Here is a 26,567-nt window from a genome sequence, read left to right as displayed (position 1 = left end):
TAGTGTCCTTTGGTCATTGTGGCCACACAGCTCAGTCTTTGCCTCATCTGAACATCTGTGAACTGTTGTCACGCCGGAAGGTGTTGATTTTGGAGCAGGGGCTTCTTCTTCTTTTCAGATCTGCACTGAGCTCATTGTACTTTGAGTGCTGTCAAACAAACCCTTTTAATGGGGGCACAGAAAGGCTACAAGCCGAAGTCAATCATGATCACTAAAAGGAAGTGAAGATGCCTTGTATGAATAATTTAGACCCTTGTTTTCAGAAAAGCACTCCAAAAATTAAAACCTGTGCACCAAATTCGTATTTCTGTTTTATTAAATATGTTCGTTTTGCACTCATTCTACCCCACAAAACAAAGAGTTCAAAGAAGTCTAGACCACTAGAAGCCCAATAATGCCATGACATTCATTTCATGATAAATGCATTTCAACTTGTGACTACAAGTGTAGAACCTGATTTGACACAGATAATCTATTTGTAAAATGGACACAGTAATTTGCTTTAGTCATATAAACACTGACATCATTTTGTGGACAAGCCAAGACCAACATGGAGCCATTCTGCTAAATGTAACAGCTTTTCCAAAGGTCACTTTCATTAGCAACCAGCCAAAATTCCATCATGTGAAGACACATAGTGGATCTGTACAGATATTTATATCTTAATTGCAAGTCTAGGGCAAATGGCTGTTTGGCAGGGGTTATGCTAGCCAAGTCATTAGTTCTGCTGCTGGCTTTTTAGTGTAATGTCACAGTGTCAAATCAACTACTGTATGTCTTACACCTATCTTACACCTATAAATGTGCAATACACTTGCATTTATTAAGCTCTACATTTTTTTTTGCCCTCTCTCACTCTTACTCACGGGCTGCCTTCCTCGCACACTCACGCTTTCCCACGGGTTAGAGCTTTAAGTGCTTCATCGACTTGGTTAAAACTCTTTGTCAGGGAATTACCATAAACGTCAATTGAATTAGCTGATTTCACTCGTGTGTTCCAACTGTTTTGGAAGCTATTTCCTAAGATAGTATTTCCACAAATGAGTTGCTTTTGCACCAAGAGTATTTGGTTCTGTTTGGCCTACAAGCTATTTGATCTAATTTTGAATGACTTTATGGACTAATCAAGTCTGAAATGGCTTAATTGGATGAATTATCAGAGGATAAATTTTGCTAGGACAAATTTAAAGCCCATGTTAATTTAGCCTCTGCTTTATTCTTTTCTGATTAATTCTGCAGTGTCTCCACAGAACTAGACGATAGTTCAGTCAGGCTGTTATCTGTTGATATATTATGTAGCTAACTGCAAAAACAATCTTTCAAAAAAAAAAAGAAAAGATGCAAAAAGACCCCAAACAAACACAAGAACACAGCTAATAAAGTATTTTTCTGTGCTACACAAACAACAGTCAAATTTTTAATATGTAGCATTGTTCATATTCTTGTACTTATTTAGTTGTTTTACAATTATTACTGGCTCTACTAATTGTTCTGTGCTCGACTGTTAAATTGTACAGTAGGTAAAGTGGGATGACTAAGCTTTATACTGGAACAGGAGTCCAATGTAATATATACATTATTATTTTGGTTATTTTGCCACCTGATCCGATCTGAGTTTCTTAATGCTGAGTATCAGCTGGTGCCGATCCAGTCTGATCTTTTGTGTTAAATAAATAATACAACCACACAGTTTGGATAAGATGTGCTGCAGATTAATACTGAAGTAAATCGCTGTGTTTTTTATATCCCTCCATACTGATTGAGTATAGTTTCGTTTTAGTAGAGACTTTTCTTAAAATGACTCTTATAGTGTGTTTAATATCTTATAATCCAGCCTGACTCTCCTCTGTGTGAATTTTGTTTTGACCACTCTGTTCCACGCTCATTATTGCTAGATAGTTTTATAAAGTTTTATATATTATGTTATGTTTTCATATTTCACTGTAAAATAGTTCCTACATAGCACTGCAGACTCTCAACCCTTCTGAGAACCTCCTTACTGCTGCCTGCTGGACAATAATGGGGCAGTGGTGGCTCAGCGGTTAGAGTGCCGAGATATCAATAACAGGGTTGTGGGTTTGATTCCCGGGCTCGGCAAGCTGCCACTGTTGGGCCCTTGAGCAAGGCCCTTTACCCTCTCTGCTCCCCGGGCGCTGGAGTTGGCTGCCCACCGCTCTGGGTGTGTGTGTGTACTCACTGCCCCTAACACATGTGTGTGTGTGTGTGTGTGTGTGAGTGTGTGTTCACTACCAGATGGGTTAAATGCGAAGGACACATTTCGCTGTACAGTGTACACTGTACAGTGACAAATACGTGCACCTTTACCTTCCGTCAGTGGCACCTTGAGGACTCTCAGAACATTGTGGATACAACAAAGAGTCTGAACTGGTTTGGGATTAATATAGCTGATACCTAAACCATTAAGATATGCCTGGATCGGCCACAAAATTCACAATCTAAAGATCTAAAGAAGGTTTTTAGAGCTGCCGTAAGTTTGGGAAGGGTTATTATTTGAACTCTCCAGCTCAATTCTGCTTATGTACATTTTATTTCTTAGCACTTTATACATTTTGCTTATTGCACTTCATCCTTGGAAAATGTTGTTACTTTGCCCCATTGTTTTAATAGTTGGATATGAATGGAATAATGATGCTTCTTCATAACTTCTGAAAAGTTGAATATTGATTTGTTGACTTGTTGTCTAACTCTGTCTGGCAGTGTGGATCTGGTACACGCTCAGCTGCGTGTGTGTGAGGGCCGGAGTCTTCCTGAGCTCGGCCTCAAACAGGACAAGATTAGAATCAATGGTTGTGCCATCCAGTGTCGAGTCACCACCGAGGACCCTGCCCGTGGCTTCCAGCCAGACACCGGCCGTCTAGAGGTATGTCTGTCTCAGAGTCATTCAGTGGGAGTTCTGATTTCCACGTAACAATTGATTACAATAGAGTTTCACAATAATGAAAAATACTGATGCTGCACTTTTGGTAATATTGCTACATATTGCAATTGTAATATTGCTTGCAATGTATTATACATTGCTGAATAATTAAAGAGCCATCATCCCTAAAATGGAAAACATATTTTTCTTACTTTTTCTTGTATATACATAGTTCAGTGCTATATATGAAGTTTACGTAAACAAAGACATATACTTATAGTCTGTATTCAGACTACAGTACCACCCATTTACATTAAAGTTAGGAGTGTTTTAACTATGACTTTTTGAATGAGTCTCAACACAGGGCTGCCAATCAGAACAGAGCTTATTTTACAAATATTACACACAGTAGTAGTAGGCACAGGAGTATTATGATCCCATTACGGTTACAGCAGCAGCTCAGAAGATAGCTGATAGCCATAGTATTTTACAGATCTGATGTGCACCTTTTAGAACCTGCTGGAATATTCCACCATGAATATTTTGAGCTTGACGTGATATGTTTCTTGCTGCTGCGTGGGTCTCTTGTTTTTGTGGTGTAGCCAAATGTCTGCCTGTTTTACAGTATCTCCTGCCATACCATATGTCCTTTATTTCCTGGAGCACTCTGCTCTCTCTCTCTTTCAGTGCATCTTCCCCTCACACTCATATAGATGCACACCCACCCCAAGGCTAAATCACTTTATTTGGACAAACCATTGAGCAGACAGGATTGCTAGAAAGGGTTTTTTGAAGTGTGCTCTCGCCAAGTTCAGAAAGCCAGGGACAGCTAAAGTGGGGACAACTAGCCATCTGCATAGCTGTGACTGATGAACCTTACAGGAGCGAAGAAGAGTGTTGCTGCATGTTAGCAAGACAACCATACTGCATAATTTTCACTCCCTTCAGCCGCTTCTATTTGAAAACAGGCTTTTCCTCTGACAGCCCACCTACGTTTCTGCTATTGATGGATGGCATGCAGTTTCCACTGGAACTTCATGTGACTCTTTGTCAGTGTGGTGCTTGCTGTCTTCATGTGAAGCGAGCGGAATTTAGCTGAATGATATTTAAATAGTCTATATAATTATTCCATATTTTCTGTGATTCAATGAAATTCATCAATCAGATTTATGCTGGATCCCACTCCGAGATGGCCTTGCCCCAGGTATAAATAAAACACACTTAGAAGTTAGATTTGGATGTGCACTATGGGTCAATGTGTATTCTTCTTGCACACCGATGTTTAGTAATGGAGAGTATATTATTTCTATGTCACACCATTAGTGTTGCAAAGAGTTCAGTTCCCCTACAGCACTCCTTCTGTATTTCTGGGTCTCATATCTGTGTGAGAGCAATGACTGTTGCAGCAGCGCATGGGGATCATCAGTGCATTTTGGTCATTTTGAGTCCAGTGCAGCTCTTATTGCACAACAGAGTGCGGGTTGAAGAGAAGAAACAGAACTGCATGGAAATGCGAGAACGCACAGTGGATTGGTGGAATATCCAAACCCATATCCCTGTTTAAATAAACACACACCACCCAACCCCATACCACTGTCTAAACCAATTGACCCCCTAATTCCACATCACTGAAATCCAGCTCACCATTTAATCCCACATGTAATTCCATCATATAATCCTGTCTAATCTCATAATAATAGCTAATCTCACAAAACATTGTCTTTAGACAGCACATAATCTAATCTTGTAGTATTGTCTAAAGTACCAGTACAGTCTAATCCCATAACACAATCTAATCCCATAGCACTGTCTAAGCCTAACACACCATTTAATCCCATAGCACCGTCTAAACCCAGCACACTGTGTCATCCCATAGCACCATTTAAACCCGGCATACTGTCTAATCGCAGAGCATGGTCAAAACCAACACAACATCTAATCTCATAGCACTGTCTAAATCCACCACACCCTCTAATCCCATATAACTTTCCAGCACATCAATATTTAATTTCATAATATTGAATAATCCCAAGGAATCCTCATCTAACCCATCTAATCTCATAATACCATTCATAGCATTGCCTAAATCCAGTGCATCATCTTATTCCATGTTTATATCCAGCACAGTTGTCTAATCCCAACACACCTCCCCACACAATAGCACCATATAAAGCTAGTATGCTGCCATCCAGTTCCAGGGCAGTCTGATCATTTTGTTATTCCACTACTCTAAATTCATCCTAGTGGAATTCATCCTAATTCCTCACCACACCCTCCTCTTTCTATTCCATTACATCCAGCCCCTTTTCAGAACTCATGCATTTATGTGTCTGCACATAAAAAAAACTCAAACACACCATGTCCTTTTGACCTACACCATCGATTATCTCTTTGTGTTTCTCTTTCTCTCTCTCTCTCCCTTTCTCTTTATGACTCTCCTTATTCCCCCATGCATTCTTCCATCCCATCTTTGCTTATCTGTGTGTTTCTCTCACTGCTGTGCCCCTGTGGCATCAATAATGGTTCATTCTAAATGAGTATCTGATCAGAGGGGTCTCAAGGGGTGCTCTAATTTCTCTTCATTGAAGGGTGTGTGTGTGTGGGGGGGGGGGGGGATCAACCCGTTTCAGTTTCATCAACATTTGCTCCATGTTTCTCCATATCTGCTGAGATAATCTTAAGTCTGTTGGCTTGTGCATATTCGTAATATCATTCTCATTAAGATAATGATATGCTAATAGCAAGTGGAAGTTAATGAGTCCCACCTTGACCAGTGCTAATTAATCTAATCTAATTTTACACTAATGCGGATTTGATCATGCATGATTTCATTCTTAGCTACTGGAATTCTTCTTCCTTCTGTTTAAACAATTACTCCTCTTGCTGTCCTCTGGTTGAAAATGGCTAATTTGTCCCTTTGTTCCCCACTGACCTCCAGCACCAACCCATTCCTCCACATCCTTCATCGCTTGCTCTTTCCCTGCCACCCTTTTATTTTATGGCGCATATGAGAGAGAAGGACTGCCTGGTACAGAGTGAGGATTGTGAATAGAGACATAAGCCAACCATGAAATGTGTATATCTTAAAAAAACATGGCTGAAAAATGCATGACCAAACAGAATAAACCCTGCTGTGAATGAATAAGTCATGGATTTGAGTGATCTCAGGAGGTCAGAGGGGTAGGGGGTGGGGGTGGGAAGCAGTATCGAGGGATGGGGGGGGGGTTGAGAGAGTAGGAAATGAGAGAAATGTGGACATGGATAGAGGGAGAGAAAGATTATGGGACAGGAAAAGAGAAGGAAAAGTGGGAGCAGAGGGAGTAGGAGACAAGATAGGTGAGGCATGGAAAGAGAGAGAGAGTTTGGGGCAAGAGAAGTAGGAGTGAAGGGAGTACAAGACAAGAGGAATGGGGGCAGGAAAAGAGAGAGAGAGTGAGAAGGGGAAGGGGAGGGAGTAGGGAAGGAGAGATGTGGCACATGGATATATAGAGAGTGTGGGACAGGAAAAGAGAGAAATAAAAGTGTGAGTGGAGGGAGTAGGAAACAAGAGACACTGGGGCATGAACAGAGAGAGAGTGTGGGACAGGGAAAGAGAGAGAGCAGTGGGAGCAGAGGGAGTAGGAGACGAGATAGGTGGGGCATGGACAGAGAGAGAGTTTTGGGCAAGAAAAGAGAGAGTGAAAGAGAAGTAGGAGTGAAGGGAGTACAAGACGAGAGAAATGGGGACATGGACAAAGAGAGAGAGAGAGAGAGAAAGAAGTGGAAGAGGCGGGAGCAGAAAACAAGAGATGTGGGACATGGACATATAAAGAGCATGGAACAGGAAAAGAGAGAGAGCAGTGGGAGTGAAGGGAGTAGGAGGCGAGAGAGATGGGGCATGGACAGAGAGAGACAGTGAAGAAGAGAGACTGTGGGACAAGAAAGAAAAAGAGGAAGAGGGGAGTAATAGGAGTAGAAGGCAGAAAGAAAGATGAGGGCCTGGAAAGAGAACAAGAGAAGTAGAGGTCATTAAAGAGATGGACAGAGAGAGCGTGGGGGCCCACAGAGCACTCATGTTCAGGGACCTTATGTTGAGCTAAAGAGCTGTTTAAAAGCCTTCTGTGTGCTGAGGTCATTACCTCACTGTTTTTGGAGTGAGCCAGGAGATGGATGTAGAGACATGGAGGATGAGTCTGGTGCATTAATACAGACAGGAGGGTTGGGGGGGGGGGGGCGCTGTAGATTGTCTGGGGGGGCCGGTCAGGGTACAGTATGCAGACAGGCTGCTTTATGTGCTCTGGGTAAGGAGAGATGGAGAGATGGGTGTTGGATGGATGGATAGCATGGAAGAGAACGACAGATGCAGACAGTGATGTATTAGGGACATGCTGATGGATAGATCAATAGATAGGAACACTGTGAACTGCAGCCTCTGTGCGATGCATGCACACACACACACACACACACACACACACACACACACACACACACACACACTGTATATGATAAGATACATCTACTATCTTTTTGTCTTTTGCTGTTTTGGTCATTGTTTTTTTTTTTTTTTTTCCATCACCACGCCCTTACATTTCATCTCTTTCATCTCCTTTCCCTTTTTTCTCATTCTCTCCTTCTCTCCCCTTTTTTCTCTATCCTTTCTATATCCTTTCCTATCCTATCTTTCTTTCTTTCTCTTATCTCACTCTCTTCACACATTTCTCCTTATTAACTTGTTCTTCTTTATTGCCTTCTCTCTTATTTGTCCCCCTCCTTTATTTCTGTCTATCTCTTTCTCCTTTTATCCCCCCTCTCTCTCTCTCTCTCTCTCTCTCTCTCTCTCTCTCTCTCTTCCCTCTCAGACCTTTATACTTATTCTCTTTCACACACTCCTCTTTACTCTATCTCTTGTCTCCTCTCTCTCTCTTTGTCTTCTCTTGTTCATATCTCCCTCTTGTGTCTTTCTCTAATTATCTTTTTATCTCGTTCTCTCACTCTTTCCCAGCCTTCACCCATCATTCCTTTCTCTCTCTTCTCATTTTTGTCCCTTGTTTTTTCCTCAAGTGGTTTTTATAAGACAGAGAAATGTAAAAAGTAAAGTGACCAATACCTATTTTGCATATCAACACACACACACACACACACACACACACACACACACACACACACACACAAACTCACTTATCCTGAGTCCCCATGTTAAAGAGATGTGCAAGCACAACCCTTGGAATGAATTTTCCAGCTGTTCTGCACACAGCATGCTTTATCTCTTTCCTGCACTCACACACACACTCTCTCTCTCTCTCTCTCTCTCTCTCTCTCTTTCACACACACACACACACGCATACACAGACAAATTTACCTAATTTATGCGAGCACAAAGTATTTGTTTTGCATGCACATCTCTCATTAAAGTTCATCAAAACAAAATCACAAATACGCTGACTGTTTTCCAGCACAAAGCAAAGCCACAGTGAGCCGTCACATGTCTGAATAATGTGCGCTTCACATGCAGACATTAGCAGCACACACACACACACACTTTGACATCCGTTCATTCAGCAGCCATACATCAAAGTCTCGTTCCTATGTAAAATGAGGAAGAGCAAGAGCCAGTTGCCTTTTGCCATGCATAAAAAGAGAGATGGAGAGAGACTAATAGGGGGAAATATGGGAACATAGACTTTCTGTGCTACAGGTGCAGAACTATATACATGAGGCTTCATGGCAGAAATATACTGCTGTTTAATATATACCAAAAAAAGTTAAATTATATTATTATTTAATACATAACTCTTAAACTGTTTCAGATTACAATGCATAAGAGATATTATCTATGTACTTTGTACTTTGTACTTATTATACTTTGATTGTTAAAAAAAAATACATCAAAAGCATAAGTTTAACTGTGTTAAGTGTTCTTAATGTGCTAAAATGAAACTATTTTTTAAGACAAGACAACTATATACACTATTTGTGCTGGTGACAGATGGAATTTTGCCTCTGCCTCTAATCCATCCGTGCAGTGAACACAGTACATACACAGGTGATCAAACACACACACACACCCACAGTGATAGTGAGCACACATGCCCGGAGCAGTGGGCAGCCATTGCTGCAGAGAAGATGAAGGTCCTTGCTTAAAGGTCCAGCAGTGGCAGTTTGCCGAACCAGAGTATCGAACCCACATCCCTGTCATCAAGAGCCCAGTGCTCTAACAGCTGAGCCACCACTTCCCTCTGTAAACTTAGGTAGACTTTGAACATACAATTGCACATGTATTTAAATTCATATTTTACATGCACTTAAAGTGAAACTAAAACACATTGAATACTTATTACACCTGCATTACTATTATTCACTGAGTACATTAGAAATGTACTAAAATATACAAAAAATATATTAAGACAGTCAATCCAGTTTGCGTGTGCTGTTTATAAGCCTGCATGGGCCTGTCCCTGTGAGTAATATGTAGGTATATATCCAGTTTTATTTACAACAGACTTTATTTATTTAAGTAAGACCAACTTTTAGGATTACAGCATACTTGCATCATTTTATGCAGCATTCTGAGTGTGCTTTAAGTGAATTACTGCAGTAGAAGTTTTTAATAAAAAATGTACAAAAGTCAACACAGGTATTTAGGAAGTATATTCAGTTAAATTAAACTAATATTTGACTAAAAGTACACTTCATAGCAATGTATTTATACAATTATACTATATTATATATTTTAAAGTATGAAATTAGTTTATTTAACATTAAATTAAAGAATAATATGAATGTATTTGTAGCCTATTTTAACTAACTACATACAATTGCTGTATATTTGCATATTTACTTATGCTGTTCATAAATAAATGCATTTTATCTCACTAGGTTGTTTATCAAATTAAAAGTAATAAAAGCATTTCTGTGTTAATAATAGCAGTTAATGAGACACAACTAAAAGATTGTATGAATTGCAGAGCAGAGTGGCACAGAACCAGAACAAAGAGGGAGAGCACAGCAAGGAAGGAACTGAGAAATACAAGACAAATTTAGGATGTGTAATTGGCACTGCGAGGAAAAAGAGGTCCTGGAGTAGCTCCAAGACAACTTAATGTATTTGTTTATTTTTATTTTTGTATATATATACAACTTGAGTTGTAGTAGAGTTGTAGTGTGTGAAGAAGGTTACTGTGGGGAGGCTAAATTGTGAGATATTGTAGCTTAGACTTGAACCTGGGACCACCTATGTCACACATAGGTAGCACAATGTATTGAGCCATCACTGTAAAGCTAATTACAGTGGTTTGAATATATAATCACTCATCTTTTATAATAAAATGGGGAGGGTGTTCTAAACACTGTTTGAGGAGCTAGCAAACCGTACCGATGAAGTAATTTATTTTTAGATCAAGAATGAAGCAAGGTAGCCCAATTTTAAAAGGGCTGTGACGTACACTGCTATACATGTTTTATACCTTTATCACATAGATGCAAAGATACAAACATCATTAACGACAATAGACAACCCACTGTAATTTCAGCTTGTGTGGTTTTGGAAAACAGTGATTAGTAGGATGTTAAGGCAGTTTAACAACTTCTGCTGTAACGGTTCTGCCGTGACTTGCATTGATGGAAACACCCCAGATTTTTAATAGACTATTCTCCATGCTGTTCAGTTGCTCTGCCTTTTGGCTAAGATCAAGTGTAGTGTCTGTTCTTCTCAGTGTAATATCTGATACGTATCCTATATGAGGACTGCATATTAAATTGATTTTTTTTTAACAGGGGCTGAAAGAGGATCTTGCTCTGCCCACTGTCGACTGCATCGACGTGGTATTGCATTAGTTCAGAAACGGTTATTTTCTGGTGGTAGTGTTTTTTTGTTAATAGGGTTGTGGGTTCAAAACCCAGGTTAGCTAAGCAGCTAGTGTTGGACTCTTGAGCAAGGACTTTGTGCTCCACAGGCTCTGTAAATGGCCCTGTGCACTGACCCCAGATTTGTGATTACAGGAAAGGCTTCTCTGTCTCAAGGAACACTGCTGCCGTAACCCAGGAAACCCATCTTGTGCATTGCTATGTACATATATATATATATATATATATATATATATATATATATATATATATATATATATATATATGCACTGTATCTGACTCAAATTCACATATTTGTATGATGTGTAAAAGTAACACACCTCATGAAGAAAGGAAGCAGAGTAAAGACCCTTAACACCACAAACTGGATACCTCTCTTGAGAGTATATTACTCAGCCCAGTACAGTGAGGATCAGAACACAGCAGAGCACAGCAGCAGCAAAGACCACTAACCACACAAAACAAACCACAGACCACATTTAACCACCACAGAAAGTACGGCAGCAACAGTCAGCAAGCTAAAGGAATCACGTCCGAAGTGATGGAATTTTAGCGCTAGATAAGCAACCCTTTTCGGTTGAGTTTTCACTCTTAACTCCACAGTCCAGTTCTGCACAGGAATTCACAGGCTTTCTCAGCTGGTACTCGGAGTAACATTGATTTTTGTAAACATGTGTACATGTCATCTTGAGAGACAATGCAGGAACATTACAGAAACCCTGCACAATGGTGTAGCACAAAGTTTGCATGGAAAGGTTAATGTAGCATCCTGTGTATATATAGCATACATAAAAAAGTTTGTGTTTTAAACCGTATGATGAATTACGAGTAATATAACTAGGGACATGAACTAACAAGATGAAAAGGCTTAGTTTTCATTTCAGGATGATAGAAATTGCTAATATTTTTCATCTTGTTAAATCATGTCCCTGGTTATAGTGCGTGTGATTCATCATATTGTTTAAAACACAAAAATGACATAATACTCATTCCAAAATCGAATGCCACCTCTAAAACTTTGATTACATCACAGCGCACCAATAACAATATTAACCAATAACATAACGTTCCACTTCCGTCTCCCCATCTCCGTAATACTGTATTCCATGATGTTAAGGTATATTGGAGTACACGCTGAAATCAGAAGGTTTTTCATTTCACTGAGCAAACAGTTTTACAGCTTTCTAGATCCTGTGAAGTTGCAGCTGCTTGCATTACAACTGTTTTCCCCAACTTTGTAGTTGTAGTATACATGCTTGTGGAGGCACTACTTTTATTAGCAGAGTTATTACTTTACTACACTCTGATTTTTAGTTCTTCTACTGTCATCATCACCACACTCTCATGTTTTTTGTCATTGTAAGTCTCTTTTGTATTCAACTATGTATGTTTGAAGCAGAAGCATTGAACATTTTGACACCAATTAAGTCCATGACACAGTGTATCAGCTTTAGGCCTGGGACAGATGGCTGTCTGATGGATCACCCATGGGGAATAAGCCTATAAAATCTACTTCATTACTTTCCAGTGTGTTTTTTTTTATTGCACTCAACTTCATGCAGAAAAGACAAGCAAAAAAAAACACATTATTGGTGGTATCATTATATCTCTCTCTCACTCACTCACACACACACACACACACACACACACACACATACAGTGAAGAGTAAGTATTGGCTAAGGTTTGGGGTCAGTACTAAATCATTTATCATGCTGAGTGTTCAGTGGCATTACGTAGACCACACACAGATGAGTAATGAAGCTCTCTGATGCAAGCACAGTGAGTTTCTCTAAGACTGTGCTCTCAGCAAGGCAGATATTTGTGCGTTCCACATTAACAATTATACGTCAAGATATACATATGTAAAGAATTATACGTTTTTACAAGTTTGTACTTTTTTTCTATTTCATTTGGAAACACTAGCTGCCCTTTATACTGTCAAAAATAGCATTGAATAAAAAAATGCTACATTAATTTACAATGAATTATTCTGCATTTTTAAACCATTTTCATCAAGTAGTCTGTTTTCAAAGAAATAGCTCAGCAAAATAAACATGATTTATCTCTTAGTCTAAATACAATACATCTGCTGTCTAACATGTGCCTTTTTAGTTTACTGTGGGAGATGCTAGGCTAATGTTGCTAATAAACACTGATCTTGGACTGTTGCCATCCCATCTCCTTTAATACATGATAAAATCTTAATTTACTTGCTTAAGAAATTTTTATCAAAAATAAAATACACGTGATGCCCTGCTACATTATCCCACAATAAATACCCAACTACTCCAACTTCTGTGTACAGTGTTCTGACCTCACCATAAATAATACATACAGTTACTCGCATACAGGTAATAATCAGCACAAGAACAGGTTAGGCTGCGAACACAATTAACTGTGTGATTAAATATTCATAATTATTTTAATGAAGTTCACATCAAGTTAAAACAGGAGACTACCAATAAAAATAGCCCTAAGACACTCTACCATCCACCCTGAAGGCCTGCCACTGTGGAATAAACTGAAAGGAGAAGGCAAGAGCAAATACCCACATCACTGCACAGCAATGTGCAAACACACATATAGCAAATAAACAAAAGCAAGCCAGAGTGCAAATCTCCTTTAACACACCTTGTGTATGAAAGTCTTCCTAAACCAACCCTTCCCCAGCCCCCTGAGCACCCACAAAGCACCAACAGGCTGAAACCAGGAGACAAGCCAGGCTAAGGGGGACAATACACATCTAAAACAGACACACATGCAAAAATATAAGGGAAACACTGAGCACATTTGAAGTATATGTTTCTTGCAATAGCAGCAAATCCAAAATGACCTGGGCATAACTGGGTAAACCCCAACATGCTCATAGGCATGTTTTATACCTTTAACCTCTTTCAGACCACTTTACACAAAACCTCAACACACACATTGCACTATTGAGTGGAGAGATGTTTTTGGGAATGGACTTAGGCAGGTGAGATTGGTGACAGTCTATGTCTAGTGTTTATTAGCGACATTACCCTAGCATAGAAGCAAACTTCAGAGACCTAACAATTCTTAGCTGATTAATTGCATCTGGGCTAAGGGATGAAATATGTTCATCTGATTTTTAGCTGAACTATTCCTTTAATTACTGCATCCTTTACACTGTTTTTTGCTTTTTCTAATTGGACACCCTATAGTGTGCATTACTTGTGAAAAAAAAGCAATCCAGGATGAAACACTCCTTCTAACTTAAGTGTAAGTAAGCAGAGCTGATGGCCTGTATTTTGAATAGTCAGATATACAGTATGGAAGTGCACTGTTTTTGTGACATCAGAAGAAACAATGACTTTAACCCCTTAAACAGCCCAAAAGTGTTATTACAAACTTCTATTACCAAAGAATAGCCCCACCAGAAGTCCCTATAGTTACTGAATAACACGCCATAGTGTGTAATAAGCCTTAGATGTTAAACTAGGTATTTGTACAGCTTAGTGCTGTAATATAGGGTCTGGATGAACTGGTTAAACACACGGATTAAAATGCAGAGGTTAAAGAAAATTTACAGCAGAAGTACATCCTTGTCTGTCCACAAAGAACCATGACCGATAGCTTCCCTCGCTAATGAGCACTCGTGTGAAGGAAGGAAATTAAAGAGAGTGAAAGCGGACAGGGAGCAGAGCAAACTAGAGAGGAAAATTGAGAGCTATGGAGTTTCTATGCCCCTTTACAGAACACATATGGTAAAGTGTGTGAGAGGTCCCATAAAAATTGCATCCATATTTTTGGGGGCATGAATAGGCCAGAAATGCTCTTAAAAATAAGCAGAGGAGCAACCTTTTGCTCTCTTCTTTCTGAAGTAACCTGCATGGAGAATGACTGACAGAAGAAAATGATGTCCTTTCAAGATGTTCCTGGTTAATTTGATCTGTTCACACCTGCCCCAGGTAGTGCTTATCCCTCACAATAGCAAGGAGGCCACCTAAAGCCTGCACACACTCTCCTGCTTTCCCTCACACACACAATCACAAATGCACATCCTCCCAGAACAAACTGATGCTTTAATTAATTCAGAGGGGATCAGATAACAGTAATTATAGGTGAAAACACACTCACAATTAAGCTGCTTTGTAAGCATTAAATATGCATGGTGTTTTTGTATGAGAGCTTTAGCTGTGTGTGTCTGTGCGTGTGCAGGCGCATGTGAATGTGAATGTTTCTGTGTTTCCATTTGACATGCAGTCAGGTCATGCATTAATATCTGGACGAGAACAGTTTTTGTAGTGTTGCCTCTGTACACCACCGTAATGAATCTGAAATGAAGCAGTTAAAGGGCCTGAAGTGTGGACTTTTAGCTTTTACTCAAGGGGTTTAACAACAATGTTGCAGTAACCATTTAGGAGTTAGGCTCAAAAGTAATCTGACAATTGACGGGTGAGCAGGTTCATGGACAGATGTGGCCTGGACCCTCATTATTTCATGACAATTGAAGGAGATAAAGGGTCTGGGGTTGTTTTTATGCGTTGGATTTGCATATGGTGGCTGTTCATGAGAAAAGTGGTCCTAAGGAATGTCGATGCAAGTGAAGGAGGCTGTCATTAGAATGAAAATACAAAAAAAAACATAGAGAGATAGTAAACCCTTTGCCAAATCAGGAATGTCACATTATTTTTTAACGATTAATAATTCCTTCATAACATCTAGTCAAGTTTACAACATCCTTGATCATTGTCGAACTCTACAATAAAAATAATGTTAAGGAGTTAAATGTACAGGGATCACCAGATTAGACTGCTACAACGCTTGCCCAGTTCTTGACCACATTATCTGTCAAAAGTGGTGGAGGCACTGTGATGGCATGGGAATGTATAACTGTCAATGGCACTGGAGTCATTGGTGGCAAGTTCACACTGTGTTTTTGTTCATGTATTTTTGCATGTGGAATTCTGCAAACACGACTTCTGAGCGAATAAATTTTACCTGCAAACTTTAGTGTGGAGTTCACACTGCTCTGGCTGTGTGTGATCTTTGACACGCTGTGTACTGTCTGAGCCAAAATGGAGAAAGTGCTGATTGTTCCAGAACCGTCGTCACCACCGATTTCAGGCCCCTTTTCGCAGCCACGCCCATTTCACAAAGCGAAATGCAAAAACCCAGTGTGACCGATTCAGTAACAGGATGAATTCTGAAGTCTACACATCTTACACTGCTGAATTTCACATGAATTAGGGTGGTGTGTAGACGCAGAATTACAAGTATTGTGTCACTGCCCAAATACTTATGAACCGTACTGTATTTCAGTTAGTGTTTGACTTTCACTGTTACTTTTCAGTAAGAACAATGCATGCACAAAATGTATTTAGTGAAACTGCTAAGTAAACAGAATCTTTATAAGCTCCCCTGATAAGCAGTTAGTCCCATGCATCATTTCTTCTGATACTTGGTTGCGCACCCCTCGCCTTAACAACAGCATCTTTCTAGTCTATCGGGATTTGTCCCTTTTAGTCCGCTCTTCCACTAGCATTTTGCTTGATGTTCAAGGAGGATCCAACATTTACCCCCCCCCAACCACCCCCCCCCTCGCTCATTCCATGAAGACAACAGTAGGGTGCACAGGGTTGAATGTGTGTGACTGGTTCAACAGACATGATGAAACACTTGAGTCTTACTGACCAGTCACTGACCAGCATGATGACCAGACCTCAGTCCCACTTCTCAGTTTGAAACAGCAGGTGAAATGGCACCCCCAGTGGACTGAAATGGAAAGGAACTGAAGCCACTGGGGTAATGTTTACGATGCTAAGTTATTGCAAACCAACAACAACCAGCAAGTAGCAGGATGTCCCCAACTGTTTTCTGAGCGCTGTACTCCTAGTCATTTTGCTGGTGGTCCACCTTGCTGAACAGCTAGAGGCAGCAGCCCATCTGTTGCCCACCTGTAACAGAAGTGTTGCGTAATTTCTGTTCGTCATTCTCAAACCCTTCATCAGTGGTCAGTTTATGACCACAGAGCAGCTCTTGGCTGCAGATTTCTTTCAAATTACCGGCGACACTAACAGTAGTGGCTGTGATATGGTAGCGGTATAGTGCCACACACCACCACGCCACATGTCATTGCTGTGCTGAAAATGTTACAGCACTCCAATAATATCCTGAGAGCTGCACTCCTGTGGTCAGAAACTGATTTGGCAGAGGATGCATGAAAACAAGCTGGCTAAAGAATGTAATTGCACACCTGTAAAGGTTGGTGTTTCTAATAAAGAGACCGGTATAAAGAAGTATAAGGTAGGGGTTTCTGATAAAGAGGCCAGTAAGTAAAAGTACAAGGTAGGTGTTTCTAATAGAGACCAGCGGGTAAAAGTACAAAGTAGGTAATTCTAATAACGAGACCAGTGAGTAAAATTACTAGGTAGGTGTTTCTAATAAAGAGGTCAGCTGGTGAAAGTACAAGGCAGGTGTTTCTAATAAAGGGGCCAGTGAGTAAAATTACTAGGTAGTTGTTTCTAGTAAAGAGGTCAGATGGTGAATGTATAAGATAGGTGTTTCTAGTAAAAAGGCCAGTGAATAAAAGTATAAAATAGGTGTTTCCAATTGAAAAGGCCACGTGAGTAAGAGTAGAAATTAGGTGTTTCTAATAAAGAGGCCAGTGAGTGACAGTACAAGGTAAATGTTTCTAATAAAGTCTACGTTGTAAGTAATATAAAAAAAACATTACCTTTTTATTTACTAACCCGACTTTTAATTTAGCTGCCCTCGGCCGAGAAAGGAAAGCAGTTCCAGGTGACACTTCAATTGATCACCCAAGGCCGGAGGTGGTGAAGTCATTAGTTGTTGCGAGACTGTTTCATTGAAGCTGCATACATTTTTTATTGTTTGGATGGTTCACTATTTCAGCATCATGTCTGGAGACGATGCGAGAATGAGTCAGCAATATATTGTATTCTCGTATGAATAGATAGGAAGCGTGAGGGAGTAAGAGAAGAAGTGAGTAAGAGGAGAGGAGTGAGACAGAGAGTGAGGGATGATGAGCTGTCTGGTCTAGTTTATCTTTAGAGATTGTGTCAGGTGAGGTTAGGCTGCTTTTGAGTTGGGAGATTGTCAGGTGTGTCAGTGAAGAGACACAGATTACCCTGTAACCTTTACATTAGCAAAGGTCAGCGTTCACTGTGCCCTGCGGGGCCTCTGCGGGTTGTTTACGAGCATTTTTGGCTTTTTCTCTACTCTGAGAGAGGCTCTATCTCTGTACTTTTCTCTAGTAATTACAAAGGAAAACAAGTGTGGTTGAAGTTGCTGGGAGAACGACTGTAGATTTACAGTAACTCTTAAAAGTTGGGATATTTTTTTTATGTTTGCTGGGCAGTTAAACATTTATGATAATGGAATTATCATATGGGTCACGTCCCATTGGTGGAAGCTGAATCAGTGCATGTGTAGCCTTTTTCTTTCCCACATGACAGCAGAGCTAAAGCTGTGTTCACATTGCAAGCCCCATTGTTCAGTTCAGATATTTTGCTTGGATTCAGTCTTTCTGACTTGATGGTTTTAAGCAGCCCACATGCGCAAATTCAAATGAGCAACATTGCGCAAATGAGTCTATTCGTCACAAACATCAAAATAAGGTCCCAAATGGCTCCCTCCTCCCTATTGCAATGTGAGTCAGGAAACTATTGCTACTACACCCAATAAGCTCTGTGCAGAGCTCTGTGCACACTGACTGAATTCCAAATAGTGGGGCAGTGGTGGCTCAGCGCTTAGAGATCCGGGCCATTAATGACAGGGTTGTGGGTTCGCTACCTGGGCTTGGTAAGCTGCCACTGTTGAACCCTTGAGCAAGTCCCTTCACACTCTCTGCTCCCCGGGCGCTGGAGTTGGCTGCCCACTGCTCTGGGTGGGTGTGTGCTCACTATCCCTAGATCACTAGTGTGGAGGACACATTTCACTGTACATAATACAGTGACAAATACTTGCACCTTTACATGACTCTTTGTTAGACATATAATGCACTTTTTATTTGGTACAGACGCCCCTATTTTCACAGCCTATGTAGCTCAAGGAATAGGAGATTCAGCCTATATTAGTAGCAGTGTAGATAATATATGCGTTCCTTCTAAACTGTGACACTTTTGCTTTTAAACAAAGGCACTAGCCTTGATAAATGATAAATGGTGATCAGAATATGCTCGGCTTGATGTCAACACAGAAAAAAACATATTTATTGTATTGTAATTATTCATGCGTTTGTTCTAAATACAGGACAAATAAGTGTGTCATTATTCCACAGTCTCATTAGGGATGTAAAAAAGTGCAGGCCTATGCATATTGCATTTAACTTTACCATTAACGGAATGTTGAGGAAAAGGCAGTACGGAAAAAGTAAGACTATTGTCTGAAATATCTGGACAGAAAAGAACAGTCACCTGACTGACTTACCCCGGACCTGAGTGAGTTACTAAATGATTTTAATTTACATTAAATTTCCATTCAGTCTCCACAGCTTTAAATGTGCTCTCCTGTTCTTTTCGATGTCAAGCACTCATAAAAACCCAGCAGAAATGTTACGAATATTTATTGTCCCGACCCGATCCAGCACTTTCACTATTTTAAGCCTGATCCACCTCTGATCCTTCATTTCTTGTTTACGCTATGTTTACACCACTGTTGTAGGGGTGCCATAAACAGACAGAGCCTCGAGGTAACAAAGCACTTTAAAACTCTATAGTGAGGAGCTGAAGAGCTTTTCCAGAGGAGAATAAAAATGTATACCTGCAGTGCCAGAGTTTCAGCCATTAAACCAGTCACCTTTCCTGTATGACTCTGTAAAACAGGACCAATGCGGTCAATAAGCTTACCTTGAGTGGTATAGTGCCAACATTTAAAAGTCACAATTTGTTACTACTAGGGCATGAAAAAGCAACTTCTGCACTCAAATGGCATGTTAATTGTATAAAAGTTAGAACTTTATAACCAGAAACGGGCTGCATAACTTCATATTTAACTTTTAGTTAGCTATTTAGTTCAGAGAAGCGCCTATATAGTGAATCGGAAGCCATTTGAGATTCAGCTGTAGTGCATATATGCACTGTAAAACAGGTATTTCAGATGATTTCATAACCCCCCCTCCCCTTAAAACATAATTTATTGTAATTAATCCCAGTGAAAACTGCTGTATAGTTGTTTCCCCAGGTTTTTTGTGAGTGCCACAGGGTTCTAATATAGGGCCTGCACAAATTATGTGAATTATGATGGCAACTAAGCCTTCAAACAGTTTTTAAAGCTATTAAGAGGTTAAAAAAGGACAAGGTTCAAATCAGTATTGGTTGATACTCTTTATTTATCATGCTCAAATCGAGGGACTAGATCCAATCACCACCACCCCCAACCCCCCCAAAACAAACAGTTCCAAAGACATGAGTGAGAAATAATTGTATCGAATTATACAAGGTTGTTGATATTGCTAAGTATACTGTGGCCTGTGTTAACAGTTGAAACCTCTAAACTGCTTAAGCCTACAGCTACAGCTAGACCTTTTGAGGTTATAATGGGTTAATGAAAGATGGAATGAGAAGCTTCTTGTCTCTGTGATATTTATAGTAACCGATAGTTACTGGAAGCGGGAGCTGCTCCAGTGTGTGACAATCTACAAAGAAGCCATTTTCTAAGAATTTCCTCTTTCTTTAACACACTGTGTATGTACTATGTATATTGCATCAGTCTGAGAATAGGTACACTTAATCTCTCTTTCTGTCTCTCTCGCTCTCTCTCTCGCTTGCTTCTGGGTTCTGTGCCATGTTGTAAAAGGCTGCATTTCTCCATAAAACCAGGTCACACCCATGAAACCCATCCTCTCTTTTCCCCTCCCCTCAATCTCTTGTTTTTCTCTTTTCCTCATGATACCCTTTTCTATATTTCCATTGTGTGTTTCTCCTTCTCCATTCTTTTTCATTTCTGTTTTGTCTTGCTCTCTGCCGGCTTTCTGCTTTCTCTCTTCTTCTCTGTCTTTATTATTTCTCCTATTTTTTGTCCTTCTATCTCTCTCTCTCTTTCACTCTCTCTCTCTCTCTGTCTCTCTCTCTCTCTCTCTCTCTTTCTCTCTCTCTCTCATTTCTCTTTAATACAGACACCCAGTTTCCTGTTTCTTGGTTTGTTTTGGACTTTCCTATATCCCCCCCCTCTCTCTCTCTCTCTCTCTGGAGTGTGTGTGTGTGTGTGTGTGTGTGTGTGTTTTTTTCCGGTCGCAGCCTGCTATGTCACTGCTCATTTTGTTTTCCCTCTATTTTCTAGTGCTCTCCTCTCCAGAACATTTATTACAAGGAAATTCTCCTTCTTGTAGAATCGTCTTCCCTCCTTTCTTCTCTCGATAGATTTAGTCTCTCAGCTCCTTTTCTCTTGCCCTTTTCTATCTAGCTCCTAAAGGCAACTCTCTGTCGGCAGGAATGTCTTTCTCTACACTGCTGTTTTACATTATTGTTGTCTCTACATTAGTTCTGGGTTCTGAACACCACGCTTCTATACTCATTACTGAACTGCATACGTTGTCACATATCACTGCTGCCCAATGAAAACATGTATCTCCATTTTTGTATCATGTTTGTCATTTTCTCTCTGGAGCTGGTCTGTACACAGTGTAAATACTTTTGGATGAATAGAAATGCACTAAATGACTTGGCATGAACTCCTATTTTACATTGACATCCATCTATATTTAAGAACAATTTTGCCTTCTCCTGTAAAGTCGCCATTATAGAGATGCATGTTTTTCACTAAACAGCGATGATATATGATCAGACCTGGTCTACCTCAACATACATACTTGAATATACAAACTTATTGTACTCTTCCCTTGCACATGCACAACACCCAATAATAATAGCTACACTATGTATCTTTATACTTATTAGCATAGTAACTTAGTTTGCACTGTAATCACTCAGCCTTTGTACACATACACATTTGTATTTATTGTGTATTTATTTATTACTGTACAACCCTGTATTAGTATAATGACAGTACAATTTTATTGAATGGGATTAGACTGTTCCAGAAGCAACATGCTTTAAACATGTGAACAGAAATGACAGAAAACGATATAAATATATTAGAAGAGAGCTCTAGAGTTTTCGTTATTTGTGATTAATAAAGGAGGTGAAAAAAAAGACTAGAGCATAAGTAAGGTTAGAGCAACAGGTTTGGGTTTGATTCACCAGCATCCACAGCTGGGGTGCCCTTTGAGCAAGAAACCGGACCCCTTACTGCTCTCCGAGTGCTGTGGTGTTTGTCCACTGCTCCTGGGGGTGTATTTTCACTGCCCTTATCACTGGTGTGAGTGTATGAGTTCGCTGCTACAGTCCGGTTACATATGGAGGCTTAAAGTGTGCTTAATCTTAGTCTTAATCTACATAAATCTTGATAAAACACACTGGTTGTCTCTAAGATCAGGCTGCTCATCTCTACTAATATGTAGGATAGCTTACTGCCTCTCTCTCTCTCTCTCTCTCTTTCTCTCTCTCTCTCTCGGATATATATCAATAATGGGTGTCCTTGTCTTTACACTCATTTGCCTCACAACTCCTATTTAACAGCTGCCAGTTTGGTTCAGAGTGATTTTGTCTAGTTTAAAATGATTCAGTTCTGATTCATAAACGATTCAGTGAGGTTTTAAAATGAACCATTCCAATTTGTGGAACTTCTTGCTTCTGAAGCAAAACTGACTGACACTGACAATCCAGTTTTTAGATAAACTGAATCATTGAATTCTCTCCGATTCATTGAGGCGTGAATTTTGCATCTGTCTGTCTGACTGTCTACCCAAAAAAACAGTAGTCTGATGGTGGTGATGCTTGAGGGTGTGTCAAACTACAAAGAACTATATTTCCTAGAACTCCACCGTTCCTTTAATACACTGTGTGTAGCATCATATATATTGCATCAGTCTAAGAATAGGTACACTATATTTCCATCTCCCTCTCTCTCTCTTTCTCTCTCTCTTTTCACTTCTTCAGTGCTCTTCTTTCTTATCTCTGCTTCTTCAGCTTTTTTCTGCATCTTCTGCGTCTCATATCATCGCTATTTTAGGCAAAATTGTCTAATTTAGTTCAGCATATTTGGAGAGGCACATTTTCCTGACTCAGGCCTGTCCTCACACTGTGTGTATGTGTGTGTGTGCCCTCTCCTCCCTGGGCTCAGTGCTTTATTCATTATTATTCAGTAATAATATCACTCAGTCTCAGTCCACTGCACAGTCCCAGCACTCTTAGTGCTCTGCCTACTATCAGAACCCTTTTCTGTAACTCTTTCTTTTATTTGCACTTCCCTTTCCCCATTTCTCTCTGTATTTGTCTTTTTGTACTCTTCTTCATCATCTCGCTTTCTCCTGATTGCAAGCTGCACATTGGCTTGTCTCTGTTCCTCTGTTTTTGCTTGCTTTGTTAATTCGCAATAGTTAAAGCAACACTGTATCATTTTTACTTTGAAATAGCAGCTTTAAAATCATGCTAGTGCTCTACTGGCATGTAATAGACAGAATAGCATCTCTATCGTTACTACTCTAAGCTTAGCACACTGCTAACTGGAGTATGCAACTTTGGTAAAGCAGGTAGGAAATACTCACAGGAATTTAGACAAAAGTCATATATGGGTAGAATCATGTCTTTTTACTTTTTACTAGAATCAGCTTCTTTCACTCCCAGTATCGGTTCTGTATCGCTTGGCTTGTCCAGAAATGTGTGTCCTTTAGTGCTGGCTTAAAGCATGAATTACACCTTATAACTGCAGGGGGAGCTCAGGAGCAAGAAATGCCGGTTCTCACATAATACTGCTTTAATCATTACTGTAGTAACAAAATCTCATACATTTGAAACTGTAAAGTGAAATCAGGATGAAGATAGTTTTAGGGTAACGTATGTTAGGGTGACATTTTATCCTAAGCAATTCCGACTGCTGGTCCATCCATCATGAATTGGTCAGGCAATGTGAAAGGCAGCAACAATACTTTAGTATATGAATCTGAGTGTGTACAACCACTCAAAAATCCAAAGAAAAGCACAGTGCCTTGCGAGGATTTCTTCTCTGAGTTGTTTTGTCCCCCGCTAGATTTATCAGGGATGAAGTTGACATCAGAACTAGGGGAAAAATTCCCAATGGGCCACTCTGTCTGTTGACCGTTCTGTTGTTCCACAAACAGAACAGTGTGAGTGAGAGAGAAAGAGAGGTTTACACACACTGCATCCTCAATGCGCCTGCCCCCCCTACATACACACACTCTTGAGGGAGAAGAAGCGCCATGTCCTGTCAAAATAAACAAAAGCTGGGGGCTGATTATGAGTATGATTATGAGTATATAGCTGAAATCAGTTGATCCAGACGGCCCATGCCTTTTTTACACTTTCAAGCTTTTACACGAGATGGTAAATGGCTTAATGTTCAAACAGAGGCCAATGCATCCCCAAATAAGAGAAGTGATGCATTAGTTTCTGTCATTTTCACAGTTGAGTTTGTAGTCTAGCCATCATAGCGGTGTGTTTTGTGTGATTCTAGTGGCATACTGTGTGAGATAAGCATCAGAAATTGCTCATTGGAGCTTGCCTGGCTACTCCAGCAAAAAAACAAAAACAAAAACATTGCATCAGTGACAGAGCAGGACATTTAATGAAGCTTCTGTTTCCGTAGTGTTCAGTTTTCTTAAGTGGAAAATGTAATGTTTTCTATGCTGTATTTGATTCAAAGCTGATGGCCATTCGTGCTGAGGATGTCGCGTCCTGTTTAACACGCCTTTTGTGGAAAATGTAAACATATAAATCCCAATAAAATGCTGTTTACGGGCTGTATGTCTGAATTGTAGCTATAAAAGCATGCCAGTAATGTAGCAGGATATGAGTGAAACGGGGCCCCTCTATCTATTAGTTGGGCCTCACCAGAGTGGAGAAGCAGTAGCTACTTCAGTGCTAGTAGCTACACTGCTTACATTAAAGATTTCACAATACTGTTGGCTGTTCTAGTTAATTTGCTACTCAGCAAAGTAGTTACGCTGCATGTCCACATATTTATGGACACCCCTGCTAATGAATGCATTTAGCTACATTAAGTTGCAATCATTGCTGACACAGATGTGCAAATGTGCATACACACAGCTTGTCTAGTCCCTGTAAAGACATATTGCCAATAGGATAGAATATGACTCTGTGGAGCAGATAAACATGAACCTATTGGCACTTTTCCTGACGCATTGAGCTGAGGAGCAGCGGAAGTGTGTTCTCTGGAATGATAATCCAACATCCTGACCTCGCTAGCGCTTTTGTTGCTGAATGCAATTAAATCATCACACCAATGCTCCAAAGTCTAGTAGAAAGCCTTCCCTGGACAATACAGACAGACAGTAGAGACTAACAAAAGTATGATGCTATTTAGTTTGTTTGTTTAATACCCTTGATGTTGGAAGCAAAGGTGAATGTGTAGGTGTCCCAATACTTTTGTCCATATAGTGTATATTGCATAGTTGTTGATTAAATACCTGAACATGATCTAACTGGTAAACAAACTTATTCCTGTGCACTTTTCAAACTTAAGGTTTTTCAAAAGGTTCTTTAAGCCATGCCATTGAAGAACCTTTTTTGGTTCCATAGGAGACCATATTTATAGGTCTTCTATAGGGTCATAAATTATATATAGTTATAGTATATATAGTTATTTATAATTATATAATTCTATAGGTCTTCATATTTATAGAGGTAAAATTACTAAATATAAATATTATAGTATATATAAATTAAGTAAAGGCCTTGAAAAAGGTGCACTCTCTATTACACGTCTGGTCCTCTGGAACCAAAAGTCTTTCTTCTACGGCACCATTTGAAGCGCCTTTATTTTTAAGAGTGAATGATGAGGCACCAGTTGGTAGACTGAAGGGAGATACAAGGATGGCTGGTGTCTGACCGATCATGGCAGGCTGGACTGGGGAGGAAAGTACAGTGCTGGTTTTAGTGTCCCTAAAGCACTCTTGTGCAGATGAAGAACTTTCTTGACTTGCTAAGCCTGTTCAAACACATGGAGCAGATATTCAGGTCAGTGATCAGCTTTCTTTCACAGCCTGTACACACAAGCGGTTCCTTTATTTCCATGCTAATTCTCTTCTCCTTCCCTCCGTCTTCCCCCTCTCTGCTTAATTCTCTCTCTGTTTCTTTTTCCTGTTTTCAGCAATTTTCACTCATTTGCTTCACTTACCTTCCCACATCTCCACCCCCCCCCCCCCCCTCCCTCTCTCTCTCTCTCCATCTCTACCTCCCTCTCCTTCTTTGCTTGCTTGGCTCTGCACTCATCTGCTCTTTGGTTCCAGAGAAGAACTAGAGAAGCAGCAGAATGAGAGAGCGAGAGAGAGAGAGAGAGAGAGAGAGAGAGCGAGAGAGCAGTTATCAGCACAAACAGATGTGTAGGCCCTACGCTCGTTCCAAAGAAATGGAGACCTCTGTGTGAAAGAGGGGAACGAGGCGAGCACACTGGAGGAAGAGGAGAGTGAGGGAGCGCGAGAGAGAAATGGAGAGGATAGATAGGAAGACTGGAGTGTGTGTAGGTGTGTCTGAGGGCCTTTGGAAAAGTATGTGATTTCCTGAGTGTGTATGTGTGTGTTCAGTTGATAGGAGAACTTGTGCGCACATTGCATGGCATGTTCAAAATGGGCAAAGCTTTGTGTGTGTGTGTGTGTTTGTGTGTGCATGCCCAGTATTTACCATGAATTTTAATTAAAAATCATGTATATATGTGTGGATGTGTGTGCGTGTGTGTTTGTGTGCTTGCACAGTATTTATTGTGTATTTTAATGGAAAAAGATGCATATCTATGTGTGTGTGTGTGTGTGTGTGTGTGTGTGGGTGG

At 40.1% G+C, this 26,567-nt stretch overlaps 1 protein-coding gene and 1 non-coding gene across 2 annotated transcripts in view; both read left to right on the top strand.

The window, feature by feature from the left end:
• The window catches only part of pcxb (pyruvate carboxylase b), a 258,985-nt gene that overhangs the window by 71,911 nt on the left and 160,507 nt on the right, over nt 1–26,567 (top strand). Inside the window, exon 9 of the mRNA XM_072686774.1 lies at nt 2,719–2,881. Within this exon, the coding sequence (XP_072542875.1) occupies nt 2,719–2,881 (163 nt within the window). The remainder of the gene's footprint in view (nt 1–2,718; nt 2,882–26,567) is intronic.
• LOC140563170 (U2 spliceosomal RNA) lies at nt 10,518–10,710 on the top strand. Its single transcript, XR_011980391.1, has one exon. It is a non-coding gene; the product is annotated as a U2 spliceosomal RNA (small nuclear RNA).

This window comes from Salminus brasiliensis, chromosome 9 (assembly GCF_030463535.1).
Source record: "Salminus brasiliensis chromosome 9, fSalBra1.hap2, whole genome shotgun sequence".
NCBI lineage: Eukaryota > Metazoa > Chordata > Actinopteri > Characiformes > Bryconidae > Salminus > Salminus brasiliensis.
This window is presented reverse-complemented; position numbering and strand designations above follow the sequence as displayed.